Source organism: Microcebus murinus, chromosome 1 (genome assembly GCF_040939455.1).
Source record: "Microcebus murinus isolate Inina chromosome 1, M.murinus_Inina_mat1.0, whole genome shotgun sequence".
Taxonomy (NCBI): domain Eukaryota; kingdom Metazoa; phylum Chordata; class Mammalia; order Primates; family Cheirogaleidae; genus Microcebus; species Microcebus murinus.
The window spans coordinates 39,511,101-39,537,491 of record NC_134104.1 but is presented as its reverse complement, the minus strand read 5'-3'; the positions used below and the strand labels follow the sequence as shown (position 1 = coordinate 39,537,491).

Genomic DNA, 26,391 nt, shown 5'->3' with positions numbered 1-26,391 from the left:
TTGATTTATCTACTTTTTGTCACTTGTAATCAAAAGAGAACTAATACGGTGTGTTTATTAACTAGGAAGATAATATTTACTGATGATTGTTCTAGCTTATTGATAATGGAATTTGGACCATAAAATGAGGATCACATAACATGAATCCCTCTCTCTTCACTAATGGAGAAAAAGGAAACAGAAGCACATTTTTTGTGACATATAAATTTCATTATTTTGGTATTTAAAAATGAGCATACTTTTATATTAAAAAAAAACTTCAAAGACCACTTCTGTATTCCAATCTGTAAAAAATATTTTCATTATGTTTATTATAAAAATATAAATGTTTCCACTACAAATCATTTTACATTAGTAAGAGGCCATCTACATTGTACAACATAAACTAAATGAGTAATGTTTTGAAAAGACAAGTTTAAAGTAAACATATATTGTCAATCATACACATTTATCCATGGCTTAATTGACATTTAGCACAGCACAAACTGGGTGAGTTACCAGAAATAAATAATACATGTAAATCAAATTTAAGATACAAAACAGATAATATGGTACATAACATTTTGAAGGAGTTGTGGTTTATGTTTATTGAATGCCAATGAAGTTTCTGTACAAAGAGATGGCCAAAAGCATTCTAGTACCTCTACTCCACAGTTAAGAATCGTACACTTATGTTTACATATGTACAGGGTAAGAATTGCATAAAGTAAATCTATAAGAGGTCAGGTAGAAAAATATTCAAAAAATGAAGAGCAATATGCTATGTATAGAACCTCTACTTTCAAAGGGAAACCACAGCCAAAATAAGTGAAATAGATTCAGCAATCCTCAACTTCTATTAGTTTAGAAAATGCACAGATTATATTGAGTCTGCTCAGAACAGTATCTAAAAACATAAATCCTAGCCTGGAAAAAAAATGAGATTGAAATCAGATTCAGATCTCATTTTAATATTCCAAAACACAAAATATTTGATTAAAATTTTTTTTCTAGCTGCTTCTAGCAGGCTTAAGTGAAATTTGTGATTATTTTCATAATTACACATATCTTTTTAAGATGTTCATGCTCTTATTATATCCAATACAGAATTCTAGTAGTGTGATTTGACTATTAAGAATATTATCAAAATTTGAGAAATGATCTCATATCTGAAGGAACACAATCTAAGCCTTATTACACTAAACCTATAACAGATTAGCAATTGTCAATTTTGATTTGTGATTTTAAGCTGTATTTCATTAGTGTTCCATTTTGCATAAGAACATAAAATTTGCAGCATTTTTTTTGTTTATTCTATCCTTGTGACATATGCATTTCTTAAACCCATGATCATATCAGCATTAGAAAGAGTATAGAGCTAAAATGCTGCTTTGGAATATATCAATAGCTAGATTTCCACCAGGTACATCCTTTCAAATATTACTGAGCATGCTCATATTTGGCCTTTATGTAATAGTCTAAATCCCTGCAATGAGAGATCTCTCTATTGCCTACATATTTTGAGGCATTTGCTAGATGACCCACTATTTTGAAAATGGTAAGTCCAATAAATTGAAGGAAGTTCAGTGCTTCTAAGTTATACACCAAAATTACAATAGGTACATTGAAATGGAAGACTCTTAAAGATAATAATGCCTGGTATTGAAGATCACAATGTTTAATTAATTGACCTAAACCCCAGTGATGTAGATGAGTAGTTTAGTTATCATCATTCTCTGTAAATAGCTCAGTAAGTTTAAACAACAATATTAAGTGACTTATCAAAGCCAGTAAGCTAGTGATTTTTTGACTCATGCATTGGCATAGGATGTGTTGCCAATTAATGCAGCAATCTACATAGGATTCCAATTCTTTCCAGTGTAGCTATTCTCAGGAGCTCTAACATGGCTTCTTTACCTAATGAAGGGAGTTGATGAAAAAAGCACCAGAGCAGGAAAGGTATGTCATCTGGTTGAAATTCCATTACATACAAGCCAGCATATTCCACTGAATTAGGAGCAGTTTATAATAAATGGAGAAGGAAAAATGAATAGGATCATTCAGACTGTGAGAGATTTGACTAGTGTATGAACATGGAAAGGGTTTTGTTATTTTTAATGCAGGTAAGTGGATGGTTCAAAAAATCTAGAAAGAAGTCCATCATTATCTGTGTCTAGTTAAATATGTTTTCTACTGCTGACAATTTGAGAGAGCTTTTGGCACTTGGCTGTAAAAAATCCAAATTAAATCATCAAAGCATAAATATAAAACAATAAAAACAACTCAAAAGAAAATAAATATGTACTTTTTTCAAAATTTAAGACATTTCTTTACATGATATACTTAAGGAACTAACAATTTAAAATGTGTAGTACTTAAAACAACTACAAATTTTATCTCTATATGCTTTAAACAGATAAAAGAGAATAATACAATGATAAGGTAGCAAATATGGCCAGATAGTTTGAGGTATAAATTCCTCCGCTTTGCTTGCTTTTAAGGAAACAAAATACCTGTTACAGATTTCTTCTGTATATAAAAATATTACAAGTCTTTCCTTTTGTGGCTATTTGTAAACAAAGCCACCATGTCCATCCTGTTATTTCACTTGTTTTGCTTTTATCATAGTCAGTTTATGATCAATGGCTCTAGGCTAGTTCTTCACTATTTTGCGCTGAAGAATTTTAATTTAATCTATCAACTAATGTTAAAAAAGCAATTACAAAACAAAATACACCAACCCACCCATCCACTAAATGATAGGGGAAAATAAAGGGTTTTTCAATTCCATTTTAAGGCATTTGTACTCATATCTGAGTTCTTATTGGACTTGGAGTTTCCACCAGTATGTCCAGCATTGTTGTCTATCTGTAGAGTGATGCTACGTCTTCCACAGCCACCCCTTCCTTCCAGAAGTAGTACTTTACACTGGCACTGGACCATTCTTTGATTGTGTTTCTAGAGCTTTAATGCTACTGATAATCTTCTTCTGTGGCCCAACCACGGTAACACCAACCTTTTTCATGTCACTGTGGAAAAAAAAAAAAAGAAAAAAATATCTGGTGAGAATCATGGTTTCCTGGATAGTATATAAGCAGGAAATTTTCAATTAGCAAAATTTGCACAATTATGTATTCCAGTACTTTGGACCTGATTTTTTAATATTTGCATCATTCACATGTTATATCCTCACTATTCTACCTCTATATTGTGGAAGAATGTATAGATAGTGTAGTAGGTTAAATAGTGTTCCCTCAAAATTTGTGTTCATCCAGAACCTCATAATGTGACCTTATTTGGAAATAGAGTCCTTTCCATATGTAATTAAGGCAAGGATTGAAATATTATACTGGATTAGGGTGGAACCTAAATCTAATGACAGTTCCTTATAAGAGCATAAGACACACAATGACACAGGGAAGAAGCAATATCAAATGAAAGCAGAGATTGGAGTGCTGTTGCCACAAGCCAAGGAACACCAGGAACCACCAGAAGCTGGAAGAGGCAAGGAACGATTCATCTCTAGGGACTCTGAAACAAGTATGGTCCTATCAGCATCTTGATTTCATACTTCTGGTGTCTAGAATTGTAAGAGAATCAACTTCTGTTGTTTAAGCCAATAAATTTATGGTAATGTAATTTCTGTGGCAGTCTTTGGAAACTAATACAGATAGTCATACATTCTTTTTGGGACTTCATCTCTTTCCCCTGAATCCAGGCCAGCTCTGGGACTGCTTTCACTAACAGATTATACCAGAGGTGACATTGTATCAGTTTTTGCACGCAGGTCTTAAGAAATTGCCAGCTTCCACTTCTTATTCCTTAATAAATCCTCTCTGCTATATAAAAGCTGCCATATAAGAAGTCTGACTACCTGATATTATGGCATCAGAGAGGCTGTGTGTAAGCACTCTGGTCTACAGTGCCAGATGAGATCAGCTAGGTAGCCACGTGCACCAAGGCGGACATCTGAATGAAAGCATCTCTAGCCCTCCAATCCAGATCAGTCCATTTGTCAGCTGAAAGCTTCAGCCTACACCAACACTACAGTACAAAGAATCACCCACCTGAGCTCAGTCCTAATTCATAACCCACAACACTGTGATGTATAATAAAGCTGTTTTTTGATTCTTTAAATTTGGGGGCAGTTTGTTAACAGAGCCATAGATAACTGACATATCTCTTTAAAGTGCAGAGTTCTTTCAAAGTAGAAAAAAATGACAAAGACATGTCTTTATTTATTAACTTTATCATAGTTTAAAGTCAGAAACCAGGCATTAAAATAAAGATTATGAAAACATAACAGCGTTTCATTTAGGAAAAAGGAAAGACTTAGCTAAATGTGTAAATTATTAGTTATATTTTCTTGTTTCAAGTAATTAGTTCATATATTCACTTCTTTCAGGAATGAGGATGCTCAAATATCCTCCTCTAGTGAGCACCACCCCAACCCTCCTATTTAATATTGTAAAACCTTCCTGTACTTGTGTCTGCACTTTCTCTTTTCATTTCTTTCATTTTCTTCCAAAGCATTTACTACCAGTTAGCATATCACTTTTCTTTTTTATTAATTTTATTTATTTACTTTCTTGTCCCACAAAAAGGTAGGTTCCATGTGAACGGGGATTTTTGCTTATTTTGTACTACACTTATCAATAGCACCTTGAACAATGGCTGCTGTTTAGTAGGCTCAATGCAAATTTACTAAACAAAGAAACATAGAAAATATATTTTTCAGGGTGAAGTTGACCAGGGAATAAAGTACCATCTGGCAAGGAGAGCCAGGCAAGTTGAGAAAACAAGAATAAAAGATGCATGCATGAACACACTCCACACCCATATGCACATACACACAGAAAAGGATTCCTCTATACCGAGCATAAAGAGAGAGAAAATTTGGGAATTCAACTACATAGAAATGGACTAATTGATTTCTTAATAAGTGGGTTCCAAAGCAATAAAAGTGTGCAAGAAGATAATAGGTATCCTTTTGAGAAGCAAAGTACTTATTATTTAAGCATCAGCTGTATGAAATTAACCAAGACTGTACTGCATCACTATCATCTGGGCTGGGAATGAAGTTCCTGATGACCACCAGGTTCCCTCCCTATTAACATGCAAAGAGCTGATTAATTCTCTATGGACAATTTGTGTCATGCCTGCAGTCCTCTCTGATCACACTCCTCTGTTGCCTTCTCTTCATGAGGAAAGCTTGTGTGCAGGTATGATAATATCAGGTTTGCACTCTTAGTATAACTGGACAAAGAACATCTTCGTTAGAGTAATATATGCTGTTTCTGTTGATCCATGCCTTTGCGAATGTGTGTTGTGGGATTATACCTATTTATGTACCATGGATCTATCTTTAAAATACGTGATAAACATTTCTCCATTCATCCCCAACTATAACAAAATTAGGTCATGAGTCTAAAGTCATAAAACAGGACAGATATAAATATAGGTGTAAAATCAATAGATTCTCACTCTTTTTGTATTTTCTTTCATTTTTCCTCCAATAATGTATTATATTTTTATGACTGTTCTTTTTCTTTGTTTCTTCCCTTTCCCTGTCTTTTATAAACTTTATTAATAACAAAATGATACACATAGAAAGCGGAAAAAGGTTCCAGTGTAATATGGTAATTTCCTGAGCTCTTTGAGAAATGTAAGCATAGTGACTCGAGTAGTCCATGCTGTGATGCTTGGCCCTGATATTCTCTTCTGAACTGAAGCACTCATCCCCAAGTGGCTGGAAAACAATCAGATGCTGAGTGCTCACAGATCAACTTGAGACATTCCTCATCACTTTTCTTTTTAAATGGATCTCCCAAGTATATGCCTCAAGAAATCTTTGCATAAAACTTCCTTAGATTCTTTGGGAACCTAATACAATCAAACATATATATATATAATTTTGCTTATACTTAATACAAAACATTATATTGGAGTTTGGAAATGAGAATTAAAGCAATTATCCCTTTGGCTCATCCTTTTGCTGCGGTTTTATGTATCTTCTACTCTCTGCTCTTGCCACATGTCTTCTACCAACCACTCTGCCATGTCCAAAATAGCTCTGAAGACCCAGCAGCTGTAGTCTCAATAAAACTCCCAGTGTGTTCATTCCATTTTGACTATCCTATTTAGGAAAGTGGTGGAAAAGCTCAGACTAAAGTGCAGCTCAAGGTTGAGACCAGAGGTGAATGTGCTATCTGGGACTTCAAAGGCAAAAGGACAGGTGATGACACTTTGAAAATGGCATCCAAGGGTGTAGGATAATGACATGTAGCAATTAATGTACTTAACATTCATTCCACACACCTAATTCCCTCTCCAGATCCTACAGTCACACTCACTTTGCCCTTTTCCTTTCTGTCAATTTTTCTCATTTTAATCTTCCTAATTCCATTTTAGGCTATGAAATAATATTTTAAAATATATATTTATTAAATAAGCTGCATATTTTCTGAGCTTCATTTGAAAATAAGCTGACTTGCGTAGCTTGCATGTCTATTAAATCCCTAAACTAACTGAAATAAATTAATATTTATTTGAATGTGCAACTTTATTGATCTTTCTTTATGACTTGATTGTATAGGGAAAAAAAGGAATTCAGTATTCATCTTAGGTATCTCTGCCTATTCTAGGGGAATCCTTAGAATTATGTTGTCAAAAGAATCATTTCTGAATTGCGTGTGGTTGGCACAAAGAATATAAAGATTGAAAAGCAATCAAGGTCAAACAATGAGCCCGAGACTGCAAAAGAAAAGAAAATATTTAGCTAAATATTAATGTGAAAATGTTACCTCACATGAGTTACTGAAATTATTAGCATATTAAAGATTTTTAATAAATTCTTCTTTTTTATATACGAACTGAGAGTTCATGACACTGTGGAAGCTTGGGGAGAAAACAATTTCTTTCAAGTAGTTTCAGGGCAATCGATGTTGTCCCTAAATTGAAAGGAAAGGGCAGAAGAAAGAATATTGTGGCGAGTGGAATACAGAGATAATCCAAGACCATTTGACTCAGCGTGAAGGCCAACCCTGACAAAGCTGAGTCTCTCAGGAAAAGTCAGCTTTCATCTTGAATGTATGTTCATAGGTTGTTCAAATAATAATAATAATAAAGTAAATATATGCTAATCAGCCAAAAAGAGTTTAATGCCCAACACTGTATTGTTGACACAAAACACAGCTAACTTGGAAGTATAACAAATGCTGTCATTTCACTTTTTTTTAAGCAAATAGCTTTCTTATCACACTCATAGCTGTATTTAAATTGCAAACTAAGCAGTTAATCTTATTAACTGTGTTCTGCCTCAGACACTTCAATGTAGGGTTTCAATATCTAAAAGCTCTGAGTGTTGATATTTTATTGAAAATAAACATTTGCATAAGTTTACATTTTAAAATCTGGTAATAGTGTGGAAATGTTCAATTTTTTGTTTGTTTTTCGCTTTGCTTCTGTGCTGTAAAAGAGGCGTGCTGTATAACATAACCCTAACTGTTTATATTACTGAACTAAGAATTCATAAAAATATTTAAATACATGAATATATCCTGAGACTGTATCTGATCCAAATAAGTACCATAGAAACCCAAAGGTTATTTTCCATTGGATCAAAAGTCTGTTCAATAAATGCCACATTCCATGTGAACAAGTATGCCAATGCATGACAAATAGACTAGAGTAGGTTTACTTTTTCAGAACAAGTTCTCCTGTTTAATAGTAATAAACCCTTTCTGTAAGTACTTTTGTGACTTTACATGTATCTTTTTCTTTTTAAAGGCTTTGCTTTCTAGATAAAAGCTTTATGTGTTTCTGACTGTAATGTTATGTTATTGTAAACTTAGCAATCTGTTTGTTAGGAGCTTGTATCTCTATGAATTATACTGCATACTTCTTTTTGATATGCCATGTGTTCTCCACTGTGACTTTCTTTAAATAATTGACAAAGTGACAATGAAATTCTTTATATATTCAACATTAAAAAATTTAAAAATAGTTGGAGGAGATAATACTTAAAGGAACTAGAAGGGAATAAAGGGCTTATTTAATTTAACAAAGATCAAAGAGAGAAAGGCTATGACACAAAGATGAACACAGTTTCCCAGCAGACCATGCAAACATTCTGGACAACTTTGGTGTATCTGCCCACACACACCTCTTTCTTTGGCACAGTCCTCCATCTTACCCTCAGGGAAGGCTTCCTATAGCCAGGTTCATTCTATCTCATTCTACTTCTTTTGAATAGAAATGACTAGACATTGGCAGACATATGAGCTTAAAAGGGCTACGAGTGGGACTGAGCCAGTCTCAGTTTCTGTCCTGGGAACTTAAAAGAGCCGGGCCCTGGTCAGGAGTGGCACTAGGAGATTGTATGACCTAGAACTGAGAAAGCCATTTTTAGTTATTTGCATGGATATTATACAGAAAAAGTCACTGTGCAGAAAAGGAAAAAAAAAAGATTCAGTTACATTAGGAAGTGAAGTAAATTGGTTCTCATTCATAAAGAAATAAAAAATATGACTTCTAACTCTTCATTTCGTGGTTCCCAAATACCATACCTTGCCAATAACTGCTAAATTTTTTTTATTTTTTTTTCCTTTTTTTTAATTCCCCCCAGACTAAAATATTTGATTATTCACTGGATTCACTTGATTCTTTACAAACCCCCTGTCTTGAGTCCACCTGTTTCTCAAATTAAGATTCTTGTTACCAAAGGATCTCTGTCTAAGAAATATATCATATTACATTTGATTATTCCTGGCTTTTAACACATGAGACCATAAACTAATATTGATATTCTGATGCATATTCCATCTTTTTCAACTGACAATAACCCTATTAAGGAAAACCCAAAAAGTCTTATCTTAAATCTAATTATAGCTCCATTTTCTAGCATGATATCCTTTACAGAGTAGACAATGATGACTAGATGGTGATATGTTTATTTAGTAGCTGTGAAAACTACTTTTATACTTTAACTTATTTCCTCGTATGCCAGATTATCCAATCAGTTCTCAATTTTCCACATTCACAGAGGTTAAGCTTTGGTAAAAATAACAGAAAATCACAAATGCAGGAATATAATCATCAAGCTATATTTGCTCATGTTTTAAATTCGGGTCTTGGGTCTGTAGTAGAGATATAGGTATTTATCTGTTGGTCTATCTGAAGGTCACAGTGTCAATGAAGACCCCTATGCTAGGGCCCTATCATAAGGGAGAAAGACACAGCAACGTGCATCAGTCCAGAAGGTGTGGGTTACAAAGAGACCCAGGGCCTCACTCAGCAGTTACAGAAGACAGTAAGTACCTCAGAGGTACAATGAATATTTATAAAACATTCATACAAAACATGTATTCAGTAGGAAGTTCACAAGAATTATTAATTCTTTTTAATAAAATTCTTTTCTTACTCTGTGGAAATCTTGGCTATGGTGTCACAAGAACTGTACTCCACGCCTGTGAAGATTTCCTTGCAGTGTGCTGTCCGGATGCCATTAAGCCAGTCACCTGTTGTGCGGAAGGTAGTGATATCGACATTGCTTTGGTCAAGAAGAAGGTTTGATGGCCTGCAAGAAAACACCAAAGGGAGAGAGATCAGGAGCCAGCAGAGATGCTGTGTGTCAAAATTTGACACCAACATCAGCAGGAACAGACATCGTGTGATGTTCCTGTTCATTTGTGGAATTTATCTGCCATGAAGGCTTCATCTGTTCAAGCTGGCAGCTAGGAGGAATATCGTGTAATCATCTTGTCTAAGTGCTCCCCTTCTCCACTCACAACTGCTTTTTAAATCATTGAAACTTTGCCAGTGAAAGGCATAAATATATCCATATATACCTTATTATAATTTAATTTGTTTAATCATTGACAAAGATGGCAGTAATTTAGGATACAGTAATCGCAGAAATGACACACTGAACACTTTGCTGTGTGCTTTGATAATAAATTTGGTTTTAACATTATATCTTGCCCACTGGGTGTTTGTTTGTTAGACATTGTATAGGCTGCTGTCTAAAGAATGGCTGGAACAACCTAGACTATACTTGCGGCAGGACATTAAGTTAGGGCAGAGTTAAATAATGTCACAAATGTGATTAAAGATAAAAATTATCAAAAGAATAGAAAAAAGTAAGTGAGTAATGATAAATAAAATTCTTTCATACTTGGTGACACCGAATGTAGTTCACTATATGTATATGTAATATATACATGTAAAATTATATATGTACACATTTTGATATTATATATGTGGAGAGAGAGAGATTGTGATTATGATTTATATTGCACAACATATGATCAACATTAAGAAGAAGGACTTCTAGGATTGGTCTATAAAATTATAGGCCGATTGTCAATCTATGACTACCTGCAAAATCTGGTGAATCAAAGGAACAGGAGACAAATAAAAGAAATGGAGGAGACTATGTTTACATCCTTGAAAAGTCAAAAGAAGCAGCCTGTTAATCACTGTCTTTACAGTGTTTTTTAATTTTTTCAGCTTTCAAGGACCTTTTTGGATTGTCTTTTGACTTGTAAGGCTTAGGCCAGTCACTAGGTGAACAATTTATTGACCTTTCTCTTTCTTTATTCGTTTCTCTTAAGGTAGGGAGCTCAAGCACGTAGTAGTTATGAAAGCTCTTGTTTTTGGATTAATAATATTAATAACAACAGCCATATGTTATGAAGGTCCTGTTTTCTGATTATATTGAACATTCCTGAGCACTTCTAATGTGCCAGATGCTATGCTAAGCATGGCACACAGACATGACAAACCTTAATGAGATTAAGTTATAAATCCGAGTTCTCCCAGATGAAAGAGGCAGAGCTAGGATTTATACCCATGTTACTTTATACTACAGCTCACAGTCTTTGCTACTATGTTATACCACTTAGATGAAACTTTGTTCATATTGAGTACCCCCTATTTAATTTTTATATGTCCTGAAGTATATAGTGGCTTAGTGTACAGATACTGGAACCTTAAGGTCTGGTCGAATCCTGGGTGTACCACATACTATCTGTGTGACCTCGAGTGTGTTCTTATCTTGTCTGTTTCTTCACCTATAAAATGGAGATGATGGTGATGATACAGAATTCAAACAAATGAAAATTAAATGAGCATAAGTAGGTAGCCCTTAGGACAGTTTTGGCACAAAATACACACTATCTCTTAACTGTTCATTATTCTGACAAAGGTAACACTGTTGGTGAAATGGTTTAATATTTTAAAACTTCAAAAAGAAAATAATATAGCAAACAACAGTTTATATAAAATGGTGAGAATGCAATGACTTTGTTAATCATAATTTTGAGTAACTAGATAGTCATATGTAATGTTATGTACATAATAGTGCAGCAACACAGGAAAGTAGGTATTGTTAGGGACCTCATTAGAATAGTTGGTGACTTTTATGAGCTCACAATGATTCCACAGCCAATGCTTGTAAATGGATGTGCTATTCTGCCTTCTGTCATTCCTGTTTTTATTATTGTAATAAAATATATTATTAAGATTAAAACTTTATATATCATAACCCAATCTTTATTTTATAATTAAGAAGGTGCAATTTGATATTTATCTTTTCAGAATTATCATTTAAATCTTTCATATTTGTTGATTCTGTGGTTGGATTTAGTCTGCACCAATCTCTTAAATCTTTTTAAGAATCACTATTTTTTAAATCCCCAATATTAGGGGTTTTATAACTAGAATGTCATATTTTTCTTAAATACTTAAAATGCATTATTTGCTTCAGTGAATGGCATCCCTTGAGGTATTTAAATTCAACATTTAAAAAATATTTCAACAGTTAGAATTAGTTGTCAGAAGACATCAAAATAAATGAAGGATATATCGACCTGCATTTATCCTTATTTTAGAAATGAATTTAGCTCTCTAAGTGCTAATTTTAATAATATCTTTAGAAACAGCATGAAATAATAGCAAAATGAATGTTACAGATAAAATGAAACTATACAATGTTTTACCTATGAGTAGCAGCCATTGGTTACCATCTAGATGTGGTAAAAGCTCCTCTTCTTAATGAGAAAATCTCTCTGCGATGCAAATCCATAAATGTCCCAACTCTATCTACATTTAAAAGGATTTTTAGTTGGGAGGTTTCTACAACTACTGATATTTTTCCCAACTCACTCCCTGATATACCAGACTTGCGTAAATGTAAAGTTAAGATTCTCAAGCCTGGACGATTTTGGATCATACCTTAGAATTGCATGCTGTTGCTTGGAGCACATGAAGAGCTTGTAAATTGATTATTCATCTTCATTTTTGTGGGAATGCATTACATTTATTTGATATAAATAGTCACATTTTAATGTGATCTTAATGCTGAGTTTTAAGGAATGGCAATATTATATTCTGGTTCTGCCTCAATTTTCAACTTTTGTGGAAATATAGATTAATAGCTAGTTCCTGCCCTCTCAAGATCATTTGTGTAAATGGGGGGGCAGTTGAATGTGAAGGAATTTTCAAACTTCTTTCCATCACACTAAACTCAACTACTTCAACCCTTTCTACTTTGTGTTCAAGTTTTAAATTAAAATTTGAATTATGGAGTTTATCATTTATATTTCTGTGATATGGTTTAGTTTTAACTAACTTTCAGAGATTATTTTTAAAACATTAGGCATTATTTTACAAAACATTAATTCTCTTTTTTTCAGGGATAGCTAGAAAACCGAAAAATATAAATATAACATTTTATAAATTATTTTCTTCTGAAGCATAAAGACAAATAATTTTGTATGATTCTTTAAATTACTCATCCAAGAAAGAAAAAAACAGTTTATTTTCATAATGAAAATTTCTTATTTTTGTTCTTTTCTTTAGAATTTGAGGAATTACAGATATAGTTATACAATCCATGTTCTAAATCTTACACAATATTCTTGGGTTGTTTTAGCATGGCTATCATGGGTGAAATAGCCTTCATTGCTAGCAAGCACTAGATATAACATTGGATTCATTGAGTAAGTCATTGAACCAGTAAACAAAGTTGATAAAAACAGCATTAAATCAGTCATGAGAAAACTTTATGAAAAAACTGAAGCGGGACCTAGAAAAAGGACAATAAAATATTAAACTATCTACAGGTGTGCAGGTACACACACCCACCCCCACCACAGTTTCTAGATCTACAGTAGCTATAGCATAGAACCTGATGTCAATTTTTAGTCCCATGAATGGTAATACTTTTTTATTTATGGTTTTGTGGGTATGGAGAATCAAACCCCAGGACATCTATTCAGTATATTTATGAAGTGTGCCTAATAGCAAAATGCAGAATTTTTTCTTCTCAATTCAAAATGGTTTTTGTACTTTTACACTCAACACTTTAGCCAAACTCAACAAGACTTTAGAGAAAATTAGGATAAACAAATTGAAATAGAACAGGACATGCGGATTAGGGATTAGAGTGACCCCAACTGAGTTTGTCTGTTTATGACTTGGATCAAAGTACAACCAAGACAAAAAAAAAAAAAAATGACCTAATTTTAATGCCAGTGACCTCAGAATAACCAGCCCTGCAAAGTATCATTTTTCCACTTTCAGGATTTCTCGGGGGATTTCAAATAAAAATTGGTTCCTTTCCTCCTCGGAGAGGACATCTGGAGAGTTTATCAATGGATAGGAATTTGTCTCTCACTGTGAAGAGCCTGTGATGTCTCTTCATGTGCACCAAGGGAATCTGGGCCTTTTGAGCAGCTGCAAGGATTGGCGTTTTTTCAGACCCAGCCCCAGACGTTAGGCTTGAAGGGGAAATTTATAGGCTGGGTGATGTGCTCTGTGAGCTCACACTTTTACTAGACAAATTAGATAGGTTTCAATCCGTGCAGCTGTAAACGATGTCCTACAGAGTTCCACCTGATCTTTTACAGCTTTTCATAAATCAGTACCTACTGGCCGAAGACCGAAGTCATTAAAAAGAAATCATGGAAATTACATGTTTGCTCAGGGGAAGGGAAAAATAACTTTCCTCCCTTTCTCTCTCCCACCTTGTGTTAAGATTTGTGAATTACTCTTTTATGGGTTTTCATACTGTTGCACTAAATAGGTATACATATATTTTCTTCCCATCAACTCCTATTTTAGCTGTAAATATGTGCATATCAATTATCACCAGGTACTGGGGAACAAATGTCAATTAACAACTGCCAATCCCAAGAATACCTTCTGATAGTGACCTTATTTCAGTACTACCTTTAGAATTCTTAATCACTAGTTATCCTTTTATAACATAAAAGACTCTTTTTGCTGTACAACAAACTTTATCTTTCACATATCAAAAATAATGAGTAAGTACATTTCTTGAATGAATAAATATTAATATATGCCTATTAAGTCTAGAAGATAATATTGGAGATACATGCTATAACATTATAATTGTTTCTCATTTGTTGTAAATATGTTCAGGGAATATATTAAATCTAAAGAGTAATGTCTTAAAGCCAAAATACTGATGGTATCTACATTTATGATTGAGAATAGCAATATAATTTTTTAGTACCTTTTATAACCTACTTTTTTTTATTTCAGAAAACATTTTTTCACTGTATTTCAGGGGGGAAAATCTTATATTTGTTAATTTATTTTAATGTGGATTAATGATGACCTTGATCTTCTTTATCTCTAACATTAAAAATTCAGATGTGATTAAATGAATTTAATTTGTCATCAGTAACTAAAAATAATTTTGAATATATATAGTTCCCAACAGGAAACTAGTATATAAATGACACATTAAGGAGAAGTAAAGTCATTGTGTTTATTTTAATTATCTCTAGGCCTTAAGGACAAAAATCTTAACAGTTATAGCTATTACATCTGGTTTAATTCCTCCCTGTGGTGAAATTAGCTACTTTGATTTTAAGATTAAAAAAAGAGAGAGAGATCACCTGGGTATTTGGGATATTTGCTTCCTTCTAAAAGGTTCTGTATCATGTTTGTTCAGTTAGCAAAGTCACCCTCTCAGTTTCAGAATTTGAGGTCAAAGTCATTTTGAGAAATAAAGGCAGATTGTTTTATTTTTTGGTTGTTCTCTTTTGAAGGATATAGTAATAATCAAAACAGCAGTTATTCTCAAAAAGAATTATATCATGAACTCTTAGAGATCAGAAGCTTTTTACTAATGCTTATTTATTGCCATTAAAGGAAAAATTATGAGTATTATTTTTGTTCCTATTTAAGCTGTAAGTTAATAAAAATAAATCCCTTCAAGGTTAGTGATCAGTGCAATGGAACCAAATATTTAAAATTATTTCAATTAAATTAATTAAGTATAATTGGGTATGCAAAATCTCATTCTGAATATATTAAATATATTGTTTAATTATTTATGTTAAGAATTTGGATTCTACACATTTATAATAGTTTAGAAGAATCTGATAACTTGGATTGTGAAGATTCTGTGAATTTAAGAATAAGTTATTTCTCTGTTTAATTATATATATATATCTTCAAAATAAAGAGCTTTAATAATCAAAATCCAGAATATATCTTCAAAAATAAAAAGGGTATTTACTATTGGAATAGAAACAAATGTACTCTCATTTTTCTTATTACTATTCTTTTTAATGTTTAATTTAGCTCCATTCATAAAAAGTAAATGAATACATTTACTTATATCCAGGAGTCATAAAAATAATTTTTCAAAATAATTTCTTTTAAAAATGAGTTTTGTGTATTTCTCTTGTATTTTTAACAAACATGTGAAGACAATACCTGTTATCATAAGACTATTTTCCATTTATTTTTATAGCAACATTTTCTATCAATGAAGTCTTTAAGAGAGACTTCTCTGATTCTTAAAAAAAATAGAGTGAGCTTCATTTTCACCCTTTTATACATGTGCATTATGATTATTTTTTCTAAATTTCTTAAAAGCACTATTTTTATATTGCCTTTCCTTTTCATCAACCAATTCTAATTAGATCTCTTAATATTTCATATCCATCACTTTAAAAAAATCATAACTGTTCTTTTTTTTTTTTAGAGCCTTTTCTACTTTTAACTGAAAAGTCTTTTCCTCAGTTCTCTTTTTTTCCTTTCCCTCTTTGCAGCTTTTGGTAACATAGTTCATTTCACCCACTCTTTGAAAATTTCTCAAACTGTGGTTTTTTGCAACCGTCTAAGTCTCATCCTAACTCTCTGATTGTTTCTTGTTTCTACCTACCATTTCATGTTCTTCTGTGATGTAACTGGTACTGTTCTCCAAGCTGTGAATAGAGGAATTTTTCTTTCTCTCTAGGTGGGTGTCAATGCAGTGGGTCAACATTCTGAGTATTAATGACTATTTCATATTTGCTTTCCTTCTATGGTTGCCAACCACTGTTACTGATTGGCTCCACAGCCCCCTTACAGGGAGCCTAAAATCTCCATTGCACACCCTGTTATGTACAACGAAAGCATTCAATCATTTCAATTGGCTTCTTGGCTCTTGTAGACATTCGAGTTAGTGAAGTCTGTACTAAGTGAATGAGTCATTTAGAGACTCCACTAAGATCCCCAGATCCCAGGGAGGCATAAAATCAGCAAAGGGAATGTGAAAATGATAATCTGGAAGATTGGGGTGAGGGATAGCTCAATATCAACCTATATAAACCAAACACCCTCTCCTAATTATAAAGTCTTCTGATAATCCATGGGATATGAGAACTTTAATTTGAAATTAAGTAATGTCAGAAAAATAAAGAAGGTTATATTTGTGATGAAAACTGCCATTACTGGACTGAGTTTGGACATGCTAAACATGTTTCTTACTAGGATGCTCTTTTGATCTCTACAGAAAGAATACTCTATATTATATGCATAGCTTTAATCTCTCCCATAGGTTGTGATGTGAAATTCAGAACGCTCATCTGCCTGGCAGACGTGTTCTTCCTTCTGTGCTGTCTATCACAGTCCCTGCGAGGGCTAGTCTCACCGCCCTCCACATTCAAACCCTGGAAGTACCCTCTGATACTTTCTCTGTCACTCTGCACATCTCATAAGTCTCCAGGTCCTACAATACATCTGTAAAATGTCTTATTAGCAAATTCACATATGTTGGATTTTCTCTGTTCTACCCTAACTTAAGCCTTTTCTTAGACTACTGAAATCATCTCCTAATTCCTTACCCCAAATCTCTTCACCCCCAATCCTTCTTAAGGGTGGCTGCCAAAGAACTAATTATCCCATAAACACAGTGACATATATCATTTAAGTACCTTTAATGGCTCCTCTTTCCTCACAGATAAAAGTGCAAATTTTCTAGACATAACATTCAGTCTTCCATTATCTGACACAATCAGCTATCAGGCTCTTTCCCCATAATTTCCTTTTTTTATCCCATAGTCTACTAGAACTGTATTTTACAATGCAATTTTGAAGTATCCTACATTTTTGTGTGTCTTGCCCTTTTTTAGTGTTCCCTTATCATCTTATAAGCTTATCCTATAGAAATTTAATCTACTATCCAAAAATCACTTATTACCTAAAATTCCCAGGAAATCCAAAATATAAAATAAACTCACCTCCCCTAGTATTCTGAACACTTTGTCTTTTTGCTCCAATAATTAAATATCCTGAGGGGTATTATAATATTTCTCAATATTCTTTTATCTCTCATATTTAAATGTAACCTGATGAGGGTGGAAGCTGTGTCAATTATGTAATAGACACAGTGCCTAGGATAATGCCTCACTCAGGTTATTGCTAAATAAACATCTGTAGCCTTGTATGATGTACAGTCAAAACTTCAAACTCTCACATATCTCCTTTGATTTCCTTTATTTTTAGAAAAAATAAATCAATTACTAGGAAACAAAAATAACATAAAGTTGAGTATAGCTTCTATTTCTTTCTCACCATGCCTTACAGAATCTAAGGCAGTTTCAGATCTGACACACCCTGAACATCTGCTTTTCCAATTTCACCAATTGTAGTCATGTACAATGAACAATGATAATCACAGAGACACTGTCAGTGAAAGATTCTTTGGGAATGATTCTGTTATGAATCATCAAATCTAATGAAGGTTGAAAAGTAAAATGATGCATTATAAAAAGATTTGTCTAATAGCACATAAAACAAAGTTTTTCTAATTGAAACAATTGTAAAATGTACTTAGCCAACACACCAGAATAAACAAAAAATTCTACTATAAAACTAACCAGATCCAGGAAGACTTGAAAACATCATTCTTACAAAAACGAGGCTGTTTTTCTTAAAGGACACCATAGATTGTGTGTACAGGGACAATTCTACACATTGATCTGAATAACTACATCATTCATAAATTTGGATCTTTTGTACTAGCCACAAATTAAGTTTGAAATAGTTCTTATTGTGTTTTCAGTGTGTATTTCCAGAGTTAAGCTGAAAGAAAGGGACACATAGGAAAATAGTTTTAAGCTTTTACCATATGACTGATGTCTTAAAACAATCTGTTAATAAATAGAAACATATCAGAATGTTTTTCCTAAAGTTTGTGTCTGTTGAAAATGAAAATTACTAATGATGTCAGCAAATATTCACTCATATATTTAGCAGATATTTATTGAGTTTCCAGTCAACTTAGCACTGGAAATATAAGAGAAGCATGGCATCTGATCTCATAGGATGAGTTTATTGGGAGAATGAATACTTCAAAAGTCTACACACACACAAATAGAAAACAGAATTGAAATAAAGATGAAGAACAACAATATGTTGCTCTGTAAAAGAATAATGGTATTAAACTTTATTTCTCTGCTGTTGTCAGAGAATGGCTCAATAAATACATGATGTGTAAGCTGCTTCCTTGAGGAAGAAAGGTGTGGAGGAGAATCTGAGCAAGGGGAACATGTGTTATGATCTTCAGAAATGCTTTTGCTTTCTGAAGGAGCTGGAAGTGGCCGCTGAGGCTAGAGTATTGTTTAAGTGAAAGTGTCACAAGTTGAAAGGTTAAAATGACCCTGCCTCCTTCTACTTGTGCTCCTCCTACTACAAAGCAGTCATATAAATCAAATCATCTTACTTCTCTGCTTCAAATACCTTAATGGATTCCTCATGCATTTGAAAGCATTCAAATGCATGCATTTCAAAGTCTTCCTCATAGCCTGTGTAGCCTCAAGTGCTCTGGCTTCTGTTTATCTCCTTAGATTCGTGACAGACTCTTTCTTCCCTCCTGCTCTTCATATTGTCCTTTGCCACTTCCTAGAACTCTTCAAACTCTTTCCCATCTCAAGGTATTTGCAGTTTTTTAATTCTATGCCAAGAATATTTTCTTCATTGGGAGAGGGGTGGTCTTTGCACAGCTTCCTCATTCTCTTCCCTCAGGTTTCAGCTCAAACATCATCTCCTCAGAGGGCTCTTTCCTAACTACTTTTTCATTATATATCACAGCCATCTACTTATTTCCTTTCTGTGATCTGTACTTGTCTATTGTACTTCTTCTATAATGTAAGTTGTAGGATGGCAAAAACCGTATTTGTCTTCTTCATTGTTCTCCAAAGTCTACAAAGTACCTTTCACAAGGTAGATTGGAATATAATAAATAGTTGTTGAAAAAAAGAATAAATGAACACTTCAATAAAAGAAATGGCATTGGAGAAGCAGGGTTTTATAAACCATCAAAAATAGACTAGATTCTTTTCTAAGTGTAATGGGAATTCAAAATTCTTATAAACAGGTGACTGAAATTATATAATATATGTTTCACAGGAAGATTCTGAAAGCTATAGAGAAAGATTTTTGAAGTTGGACAGCTGGAAAGCAGCGGAAGTTGGGAGGCCATTGCAATGGTCCAGATCAAAACAGAAAACAGTCATAGAACAGAAGAGAGTATTTACAGTGGGAAGGGAGAGAGATTGAGAATCTGGATCAATGTGTGGGAGGTGTCAAGAGTTATCCCAGTGTGTGGGAGGTGTTAAGAAAAAGGTGTCAAGAGTTATCCCAATTCTTGGTTGGGCAAATGAGTAGGTATTGATGTATTTGACTAAATTAGGAAGGAAGTGTAAGGATCAGGCTAACAGGAAAAACTAGAAAGATAAATTTTCAGAATATTGAGTTTATAAATCTGTAAGTTTATTATTTGTGACGTTTGACAGTGAAGAATGTTAGAGAAATAAGGAAGTAGTTGACAGAGGTGGGGCACCAGCAAAGGTGATATTGACAAGCAGTATCTCCTAAATTCTGCTGATGAGAAAAATCACCTTGAGTTTTTAATCAAACTTTGAAATTCCATTCCCCTTTCCTAGAGTTTCTGAATATCAGTAGCTTGGGATAGGCCTTTATATTATGTGCCCAATATGTTCCCCAGGTGATTTTTATCACCAGGAAAATGTGAGAAACAACATAGTAGAGTATATTTCTATAGCAATGATGCTGCAAAAAGAAAGAGCCTGGGTATGTAGAAGAAAGAGAGAAGAAAGGGAGATAGGAAGAAAGAGAAAGTAGAGGATTTACCCCTGACAAGTAGAAAGACCCATCCTCTTATAATTATATGATTTGAAGAGAAACCAGAGTATTCTCTTGTAATTAGAGGAAAGAAGGTGCAGGTGCTATTTAATTTTTATTTTGTTGTTGAAAGTTCCCATCTAATAACTTTGTATTTTCTCAGTAAGTATTTGGCCTCCTTAGGACATCAGTGAAAAATCAAAGGGAGGAATGAGTTTAATCAGTTATAAAAAAGATGAAATAATCATTGTCAAGAATAAAAAGCAAATTTTCTAAAGTAAAAACATTCTTGACATTGTTGCATATTAATGTGAGGTTGTTGGTAATAAATTCATAATGACAAAATATCACCTGTTGTGTGTTTTAAGGGCAAAAAGTAAAAAGTCAATACAATTGCTCAAACTTCTAGATTTAGTCAATTAAGATAAATGGCACTTCCTGGAAAAATCTTTATATTTTCCCTGAAATTATATCTTGTGATAAAATACATTGAATTTATTCAGATCTTAAAGAATATATATCAGGAAAAAAGTATTCAATGTATTTCAATAAGAATGGAAAAAAATTATCGATATATATTAAGGTTTAGATGCTAGGACATATCCTGACATGCTATGATTTAATATTAATACTATTTTCCTCTATAAAATTTGTGTTAAATATCCCTACATCATCTTGCATGAGTTAGCTTTATATTGATAATACCATCCTGTGAAATGGTTTAGATGTCCTTTTTATGAAAGGGAAAGAGTTGAAAACATGTTCCTCTTTGCTATGATTACAATTGTGTAAAGATCAAAAGAAATGGCTTTAGGGAACAAAATGAAGACCGTATGGCCCAGGGAAGGACAGGTTTCTTATCCTGTTAGTTGTTAAACTGTCGGGTGGATTTCAAAAAGGTCTGTATAGTCTGTGTGAAGTTTAGGATAGAGATTTATCCTTATGGGATAAGTTATAGATAGTTTTATCTAAGGATCTATTACTAAATTCAATCTTAATGACCCCAAATGTTATTTCCACACTGAAATTAAGGCTTTGGTTCAGATTCTCCTCTTCATCTTGCTCAAATATAAATGTAAAAACTCGATAATATGTGCTCAATATAATCAACCCAAAATGAATAAACTTGGAATCTGATGCTATAAAATCCCAAGAAGCAAATATGGGGAGAGAACTCCATGACATTAGTCTTGGAAGCAATTTTGTGGATGTGACACCAAAAGCACAAGCAACCAAAGCAAAAATAAACAAGTGACTATAACAAGCTAAAATTTTTCTTCACAGCAAAGGAAATAATCAACAAAACGAAAAGACAATCCACAGAAGGGGAGAAAATATTTACAATTTATATATCTGATAAGTGGCTAATATCCAAAATATGTAAGTAACTCATACAACTCAATAGCACAAAAACAAATAACCTGATGAAAAAAATGGGCAAAGGACATGAATAGGCATTTTCCCAAGGAAAACATACAAATGGCCAATAGGCATATGTAAAAGTGCTCAACATCAGTAATCATTAGGGAAATGCACATCAAAACCACAAAGAGATATCATCTCATCATAGCTGTAAGGATGGCTATTACCAAAAAGTCTAACGATAAGTGTTAGTGAGGATGTAGAGAAAAGGGAAATGCAAATTAAAACCACAATGAGATATCATGTCACACCTGTTAGGGTGGTATTATCAAAGAATTTAAAGATAACAAGTGTTAGTGAGAATGTGGGAATGTAAATTGGGACAGCCATATGGAAGACAGTATGGTTTCTCAAACAACTAAAAATAGAACCACTGTATGATCCAGCAATCCCACTTCTGGGTACATATCCAAAAGAAATGAAACCAGTATCTCAGACAGATATATATACCATTATGTTCATTGCAGCATTGTTCATTGTAGCCAAGATATGGAATCAATCTCAGTATCCATTAACAAATGAATGGATAAAGAAAATATTTAAATGTTAAAAATGTCAACGTTTTATTCATTTTGGACTGGGGACATTAATTTTGATTGCTTGAAATATTGCTTTAAATATCATTGATTCATCCTTTTAGAAAATCTGATACTTTTAAAGCATAATTAATTGAACTTTTAATGTATAAATATATATATATATAATCACAAACACACATACATGTATACACATACTGCTTGATCTTTAAAGAGAGAACTTAAGGTGAAAAACAAGAAATTCCCCATGCATTGAATGCAAGCTTTAGTCACTATGCTTTGTAGCAATGGAAACTACAAGGAAGGATATTATTAATGAAAACTAGAAACATCCCAATTAAGAATAGACATAGAGAACTAACTTGCAAAGAATTTAGAAAGCCCACAGTGATCATTATTGAGAGAACTCCATTGTACGACCAGGGTATCATTAGACTCACTAGTCTTTAAGCCACTGAGTGAGTGCTCACACAGCTGAAGTGCCAAATAGGTTTGAAGTGCTTCTGTCTCTAGTTGTCAGGATGAATGCTTTTACAAAGCATGAAATATGTACTAGCTCATATGATAAATCAGAAAGAAAAAGTAAAAGTCTGTAAGAACATACATCATCAAAATATAAAAGAACTGTTTTACTCTTAAGTGTACAATGAGAATCTAAGTTATTAAATAAGATAGCTTCACCTTTAATTTCTCTCAGATATATCAAATACATTAACACTTTTTTTTCTCATATGTTCCTGACAAAATTCATCTTTTTCCCCCCATTTCTCCCATTGTACTTTGTAGATACAGTGTAATTCACATTCTTCATAACCACTATGAGAACTGGTGATTCCTAGCTAAGAAGAATAAGCCTAAAATTTAATACAGTGTACATTCTGGATTGCATTATAGCTATGATGTATTGACATTTATATTGTTGTACAGGAGCATTGACTTTATTTTACTGTTAGTTTTATCTTCTTTAGGGTCTAGCAGAGTATTTGGTACCTTTCTCTAGGGTCTAGCACAGTATTTGGTACCCAATAGGGATTAAATAAATATTTGTTTAATTAAGTGGGGAAATTTGCATTCTGCTAGCTGGTGCAATATTTTGAATATATATATATTTTGAATATATATATATTTTTTTGAATATATATATTTTTTGAATATATATATATATATAAATATATTTATATTTATACATTTAAAATAAAGCAATATATATATATTGCTTTATTTTAAATGAGGAAAGAATCAGGACTTCTTTAATCATGGAAAGTGAAAAGAAAGTATGTGTCCATGTCCAGCATTCCTGTTTCTCAAAAATGTATGCATGAATGTGGAATCATTTGTAGTCAAGATGGAACTTAAAAATATCTCAGAATTTCTCATCATTACTATTAAGCAGCATGAGAATCCCTTCTAAAGATTAAAAAAAGAAAGGAAAAGACATCTCTCTAGTTTTGTGTAATATGAGTTCCAAAGAATGCATTTGGAGAGTGAGAGGAAAAAATTAACACCTCAGAGGTAGCAAACACATGAATTTCAGAGTGAGTGCACAAAACAAAGTCTGATGTGTCACCTTGCTGCTGCACTGGTGATGATCTTCAGGCTGCCGGGATTCCGGATAAGCTTGTCCAGAATACTAACAATCTGCTCAAACTTAGGTCTGTTGTTTCTGTCTTTCTGCCAGCAGTCCAGCATCAGCTGATACAAGGCAGCTGGGCAGTCCATGGGAGGTGGCAGTCGATAGCCCTCATCCACAGCTTTAATTACCTGTGTGAGAAGCAAAGGTTCCAGGGACTTAAGAAGTCAGACTTACTCTACTTTTTCATGGATAAGGTTCACTAATTTGTATTTTAAAGTTAGGTTAAAAAGTTCTCATTTGAAATTGCCTAAAAGAATAACAGCTTATCAAATAAATAAGAAATTATTCATGCTTTAAAATGTTATATAAAAGCATATCAAAAGAGAGAAAGTGAATTTAGGAAAGAAGAGTTTGCAAAGATCCTTGTCAGACTAAAATAAAAAGAAATGTTCAATGATACAGGACATTTGGTGCCATAAAGAAAGCATTATATGATCATATAGATCTCTATGGAAGGAGTAAGGAGTAAGTGAATGAATGTAGAGAAAATTAGTATACAGATTCTAGTTATGTCACAGTTCAAATGGTCCCTTCCGAATCATAGTAACTTCCTTTGGAAAAATCCTTTGTGCTGTACAATTAAGTAACTATCAGTTCATTCGTATTTTTACATCATATAAAGCAGCGATTTTCAAACTTTAATGTCCATCAGAATCTATGGGTTATCTTGTTGGTCACTTATTTCATTACATTCTTATTAAAATGTTTCCTTTTGTGTCATTTCTAAACCCCTGCTTGAAGGAAATGTATAAACCTCTAAGAGCATTTCCATTAATACCATTGCAGTACTTGTAAACAGTTTCATTTCTGCTAAATATTCTATTTCAGTGGCACAAACTAGGAGCCACCTGGTTTCATTATGCTCCACTTCCTTACACAGCTTGATCTTTTAATCTGAACCCATAATTTATAGACTAAAAATACTTACATCCTGATTGGACATCTCCCAGTATGGTCTCTCTCCATAAGACATCACCTCCCAGAGAACAATTCCATAACTCCATACATCACTGGCTGATGTGAACTTGCGGTAGGCTATGGCTTCTGGTGATGTCCACCGAATAGGGATCTTCCCTCCCTTTGAATATAAAATCATTTAAATGTAAATGAGCAATGTATAGAAAATATAATATATGTAATATGATCTGAAATCTGACAGAATTTGTTAAGGCATTTCTGTTCTGAAATGGAATATGAGTTTCTGTTAAAATATTTTGAAGTTATTCTGTTTTTATACCAACCAGGAGTAGCATACCATTTACAGCAAACTTTACTTCCAATGTCGAAGGATTTTAAAATCAGGAAAGGAAAAAAATAGAAACATATTTAAATATTGATATTTTATATCAACTACAGAACATTAATTAATCATTTGCAACAAGACAACCTGAAGTATATGAGATATAACATATTATTAGTATTGAAAGAAGTATCACAAATCAACCTTTCTTGATTTAACATAGATTTATGCTTGGCCAACCAATCAAAGTTTAGAATGTGAATAAGTCAATATCAATATTTGTAAAGAACTTAAACCACTTGTTGGCACCTAAGTACTTATAGGTATTTGGTAACTAAATAATCTCAAAATAAAAAAATATACTTGAGAAAACTCTCTTTAATATATTAATCATCTTGATTAATTTATTGAGTGCCTCATTCCATCATTAATCATTGAAGTGCCTTCCATGTACTAGGCAGGCATCATATGAACTAGATAAACATTAAAACTACATTCTCAGAACTTGTAGTCTAGAGGAGATTAATACCATTTTTATGAGTTATGAGAAATATAAAAGTATAACTTCTATGGCATTTGCTCTCAGTTTAATAAATACATTTAAGAAAGATGTACCAATTTTCAACCATACAAGGAGTATTATTACACTAATTACTTTGGGTGAGAAAATTGTAAGTAACATATTGATTGGTTCTTTTGTTTGGCAATTTTTAGGCAAATAGAGGTAATAATTAGTTGCTGTGAATAACTAAATACAGAAAGATAAGTATCTAGTGCAATGATCTTCAAACTTCATAGTGCATATAAATCAAGGCTCACTCCTATTAAAATAAAAATTTTAATTCGGGAGGTTTAGGGTGTAGTCAGTGTCTACATTTCTGACAAACTCCAGACCATACTGATCTTGCTGATCCATGTACCATACACTGAGTAAAAAGGCAACAGTGGAAGCTACTATGGATATGGAACATGGAGTCAAGATTTTTCCTAGAGAAACTTGGGTTGCTCATGAATTAAGAGACATCAAGCCGGGCGCGGTGGCTCACGCCTGTAATCCTAGCACTCTGGGAGGCTGAGGTGGGCGGATTGCTCGAGGTCAGGAGTTCGAAACCAGCCTGAGCAAGAGCGAGACC

The 26,391-nt window shown here is 33.2% G+C and overlaps 1 protein-coding gene across 1 annotated transcript in view; it reads right to left on the bottom strand.

Annotated features, from left to right (window-relative positions):
• Positions 1-277: 277 nt before the first annotated feature.
• Positions 278-26,391, bottom strand: part of EPHA3 (EPH receptor A3) — a 340,388-nt gene continuing 314,274 nt past the window's right edge. Inside the window, exons 14-17 of the mRNA XM_012750987.2 lie at positions 24,947-25,096; positions 23,953-24,146; positions 9,401-9,556; positions 278-3,008 (exon numbers count right to left, since the gene is read on the bottom strand). Of these exons, the coding sequence (XP_012606441.2) occupies positions 2,903-3,008; positions 9,401-9,556; positions 23,953-24,146; positions 24,947-25,096 (606 nt within the window). The 3' untranslated portion in view covers positions 278-2,902. The remainder of the gene's footprint in view (positions 3,009-9,400; positions 9,557-23,952; positions 24,147-24,946; positions 25,097-26,391) is intronic.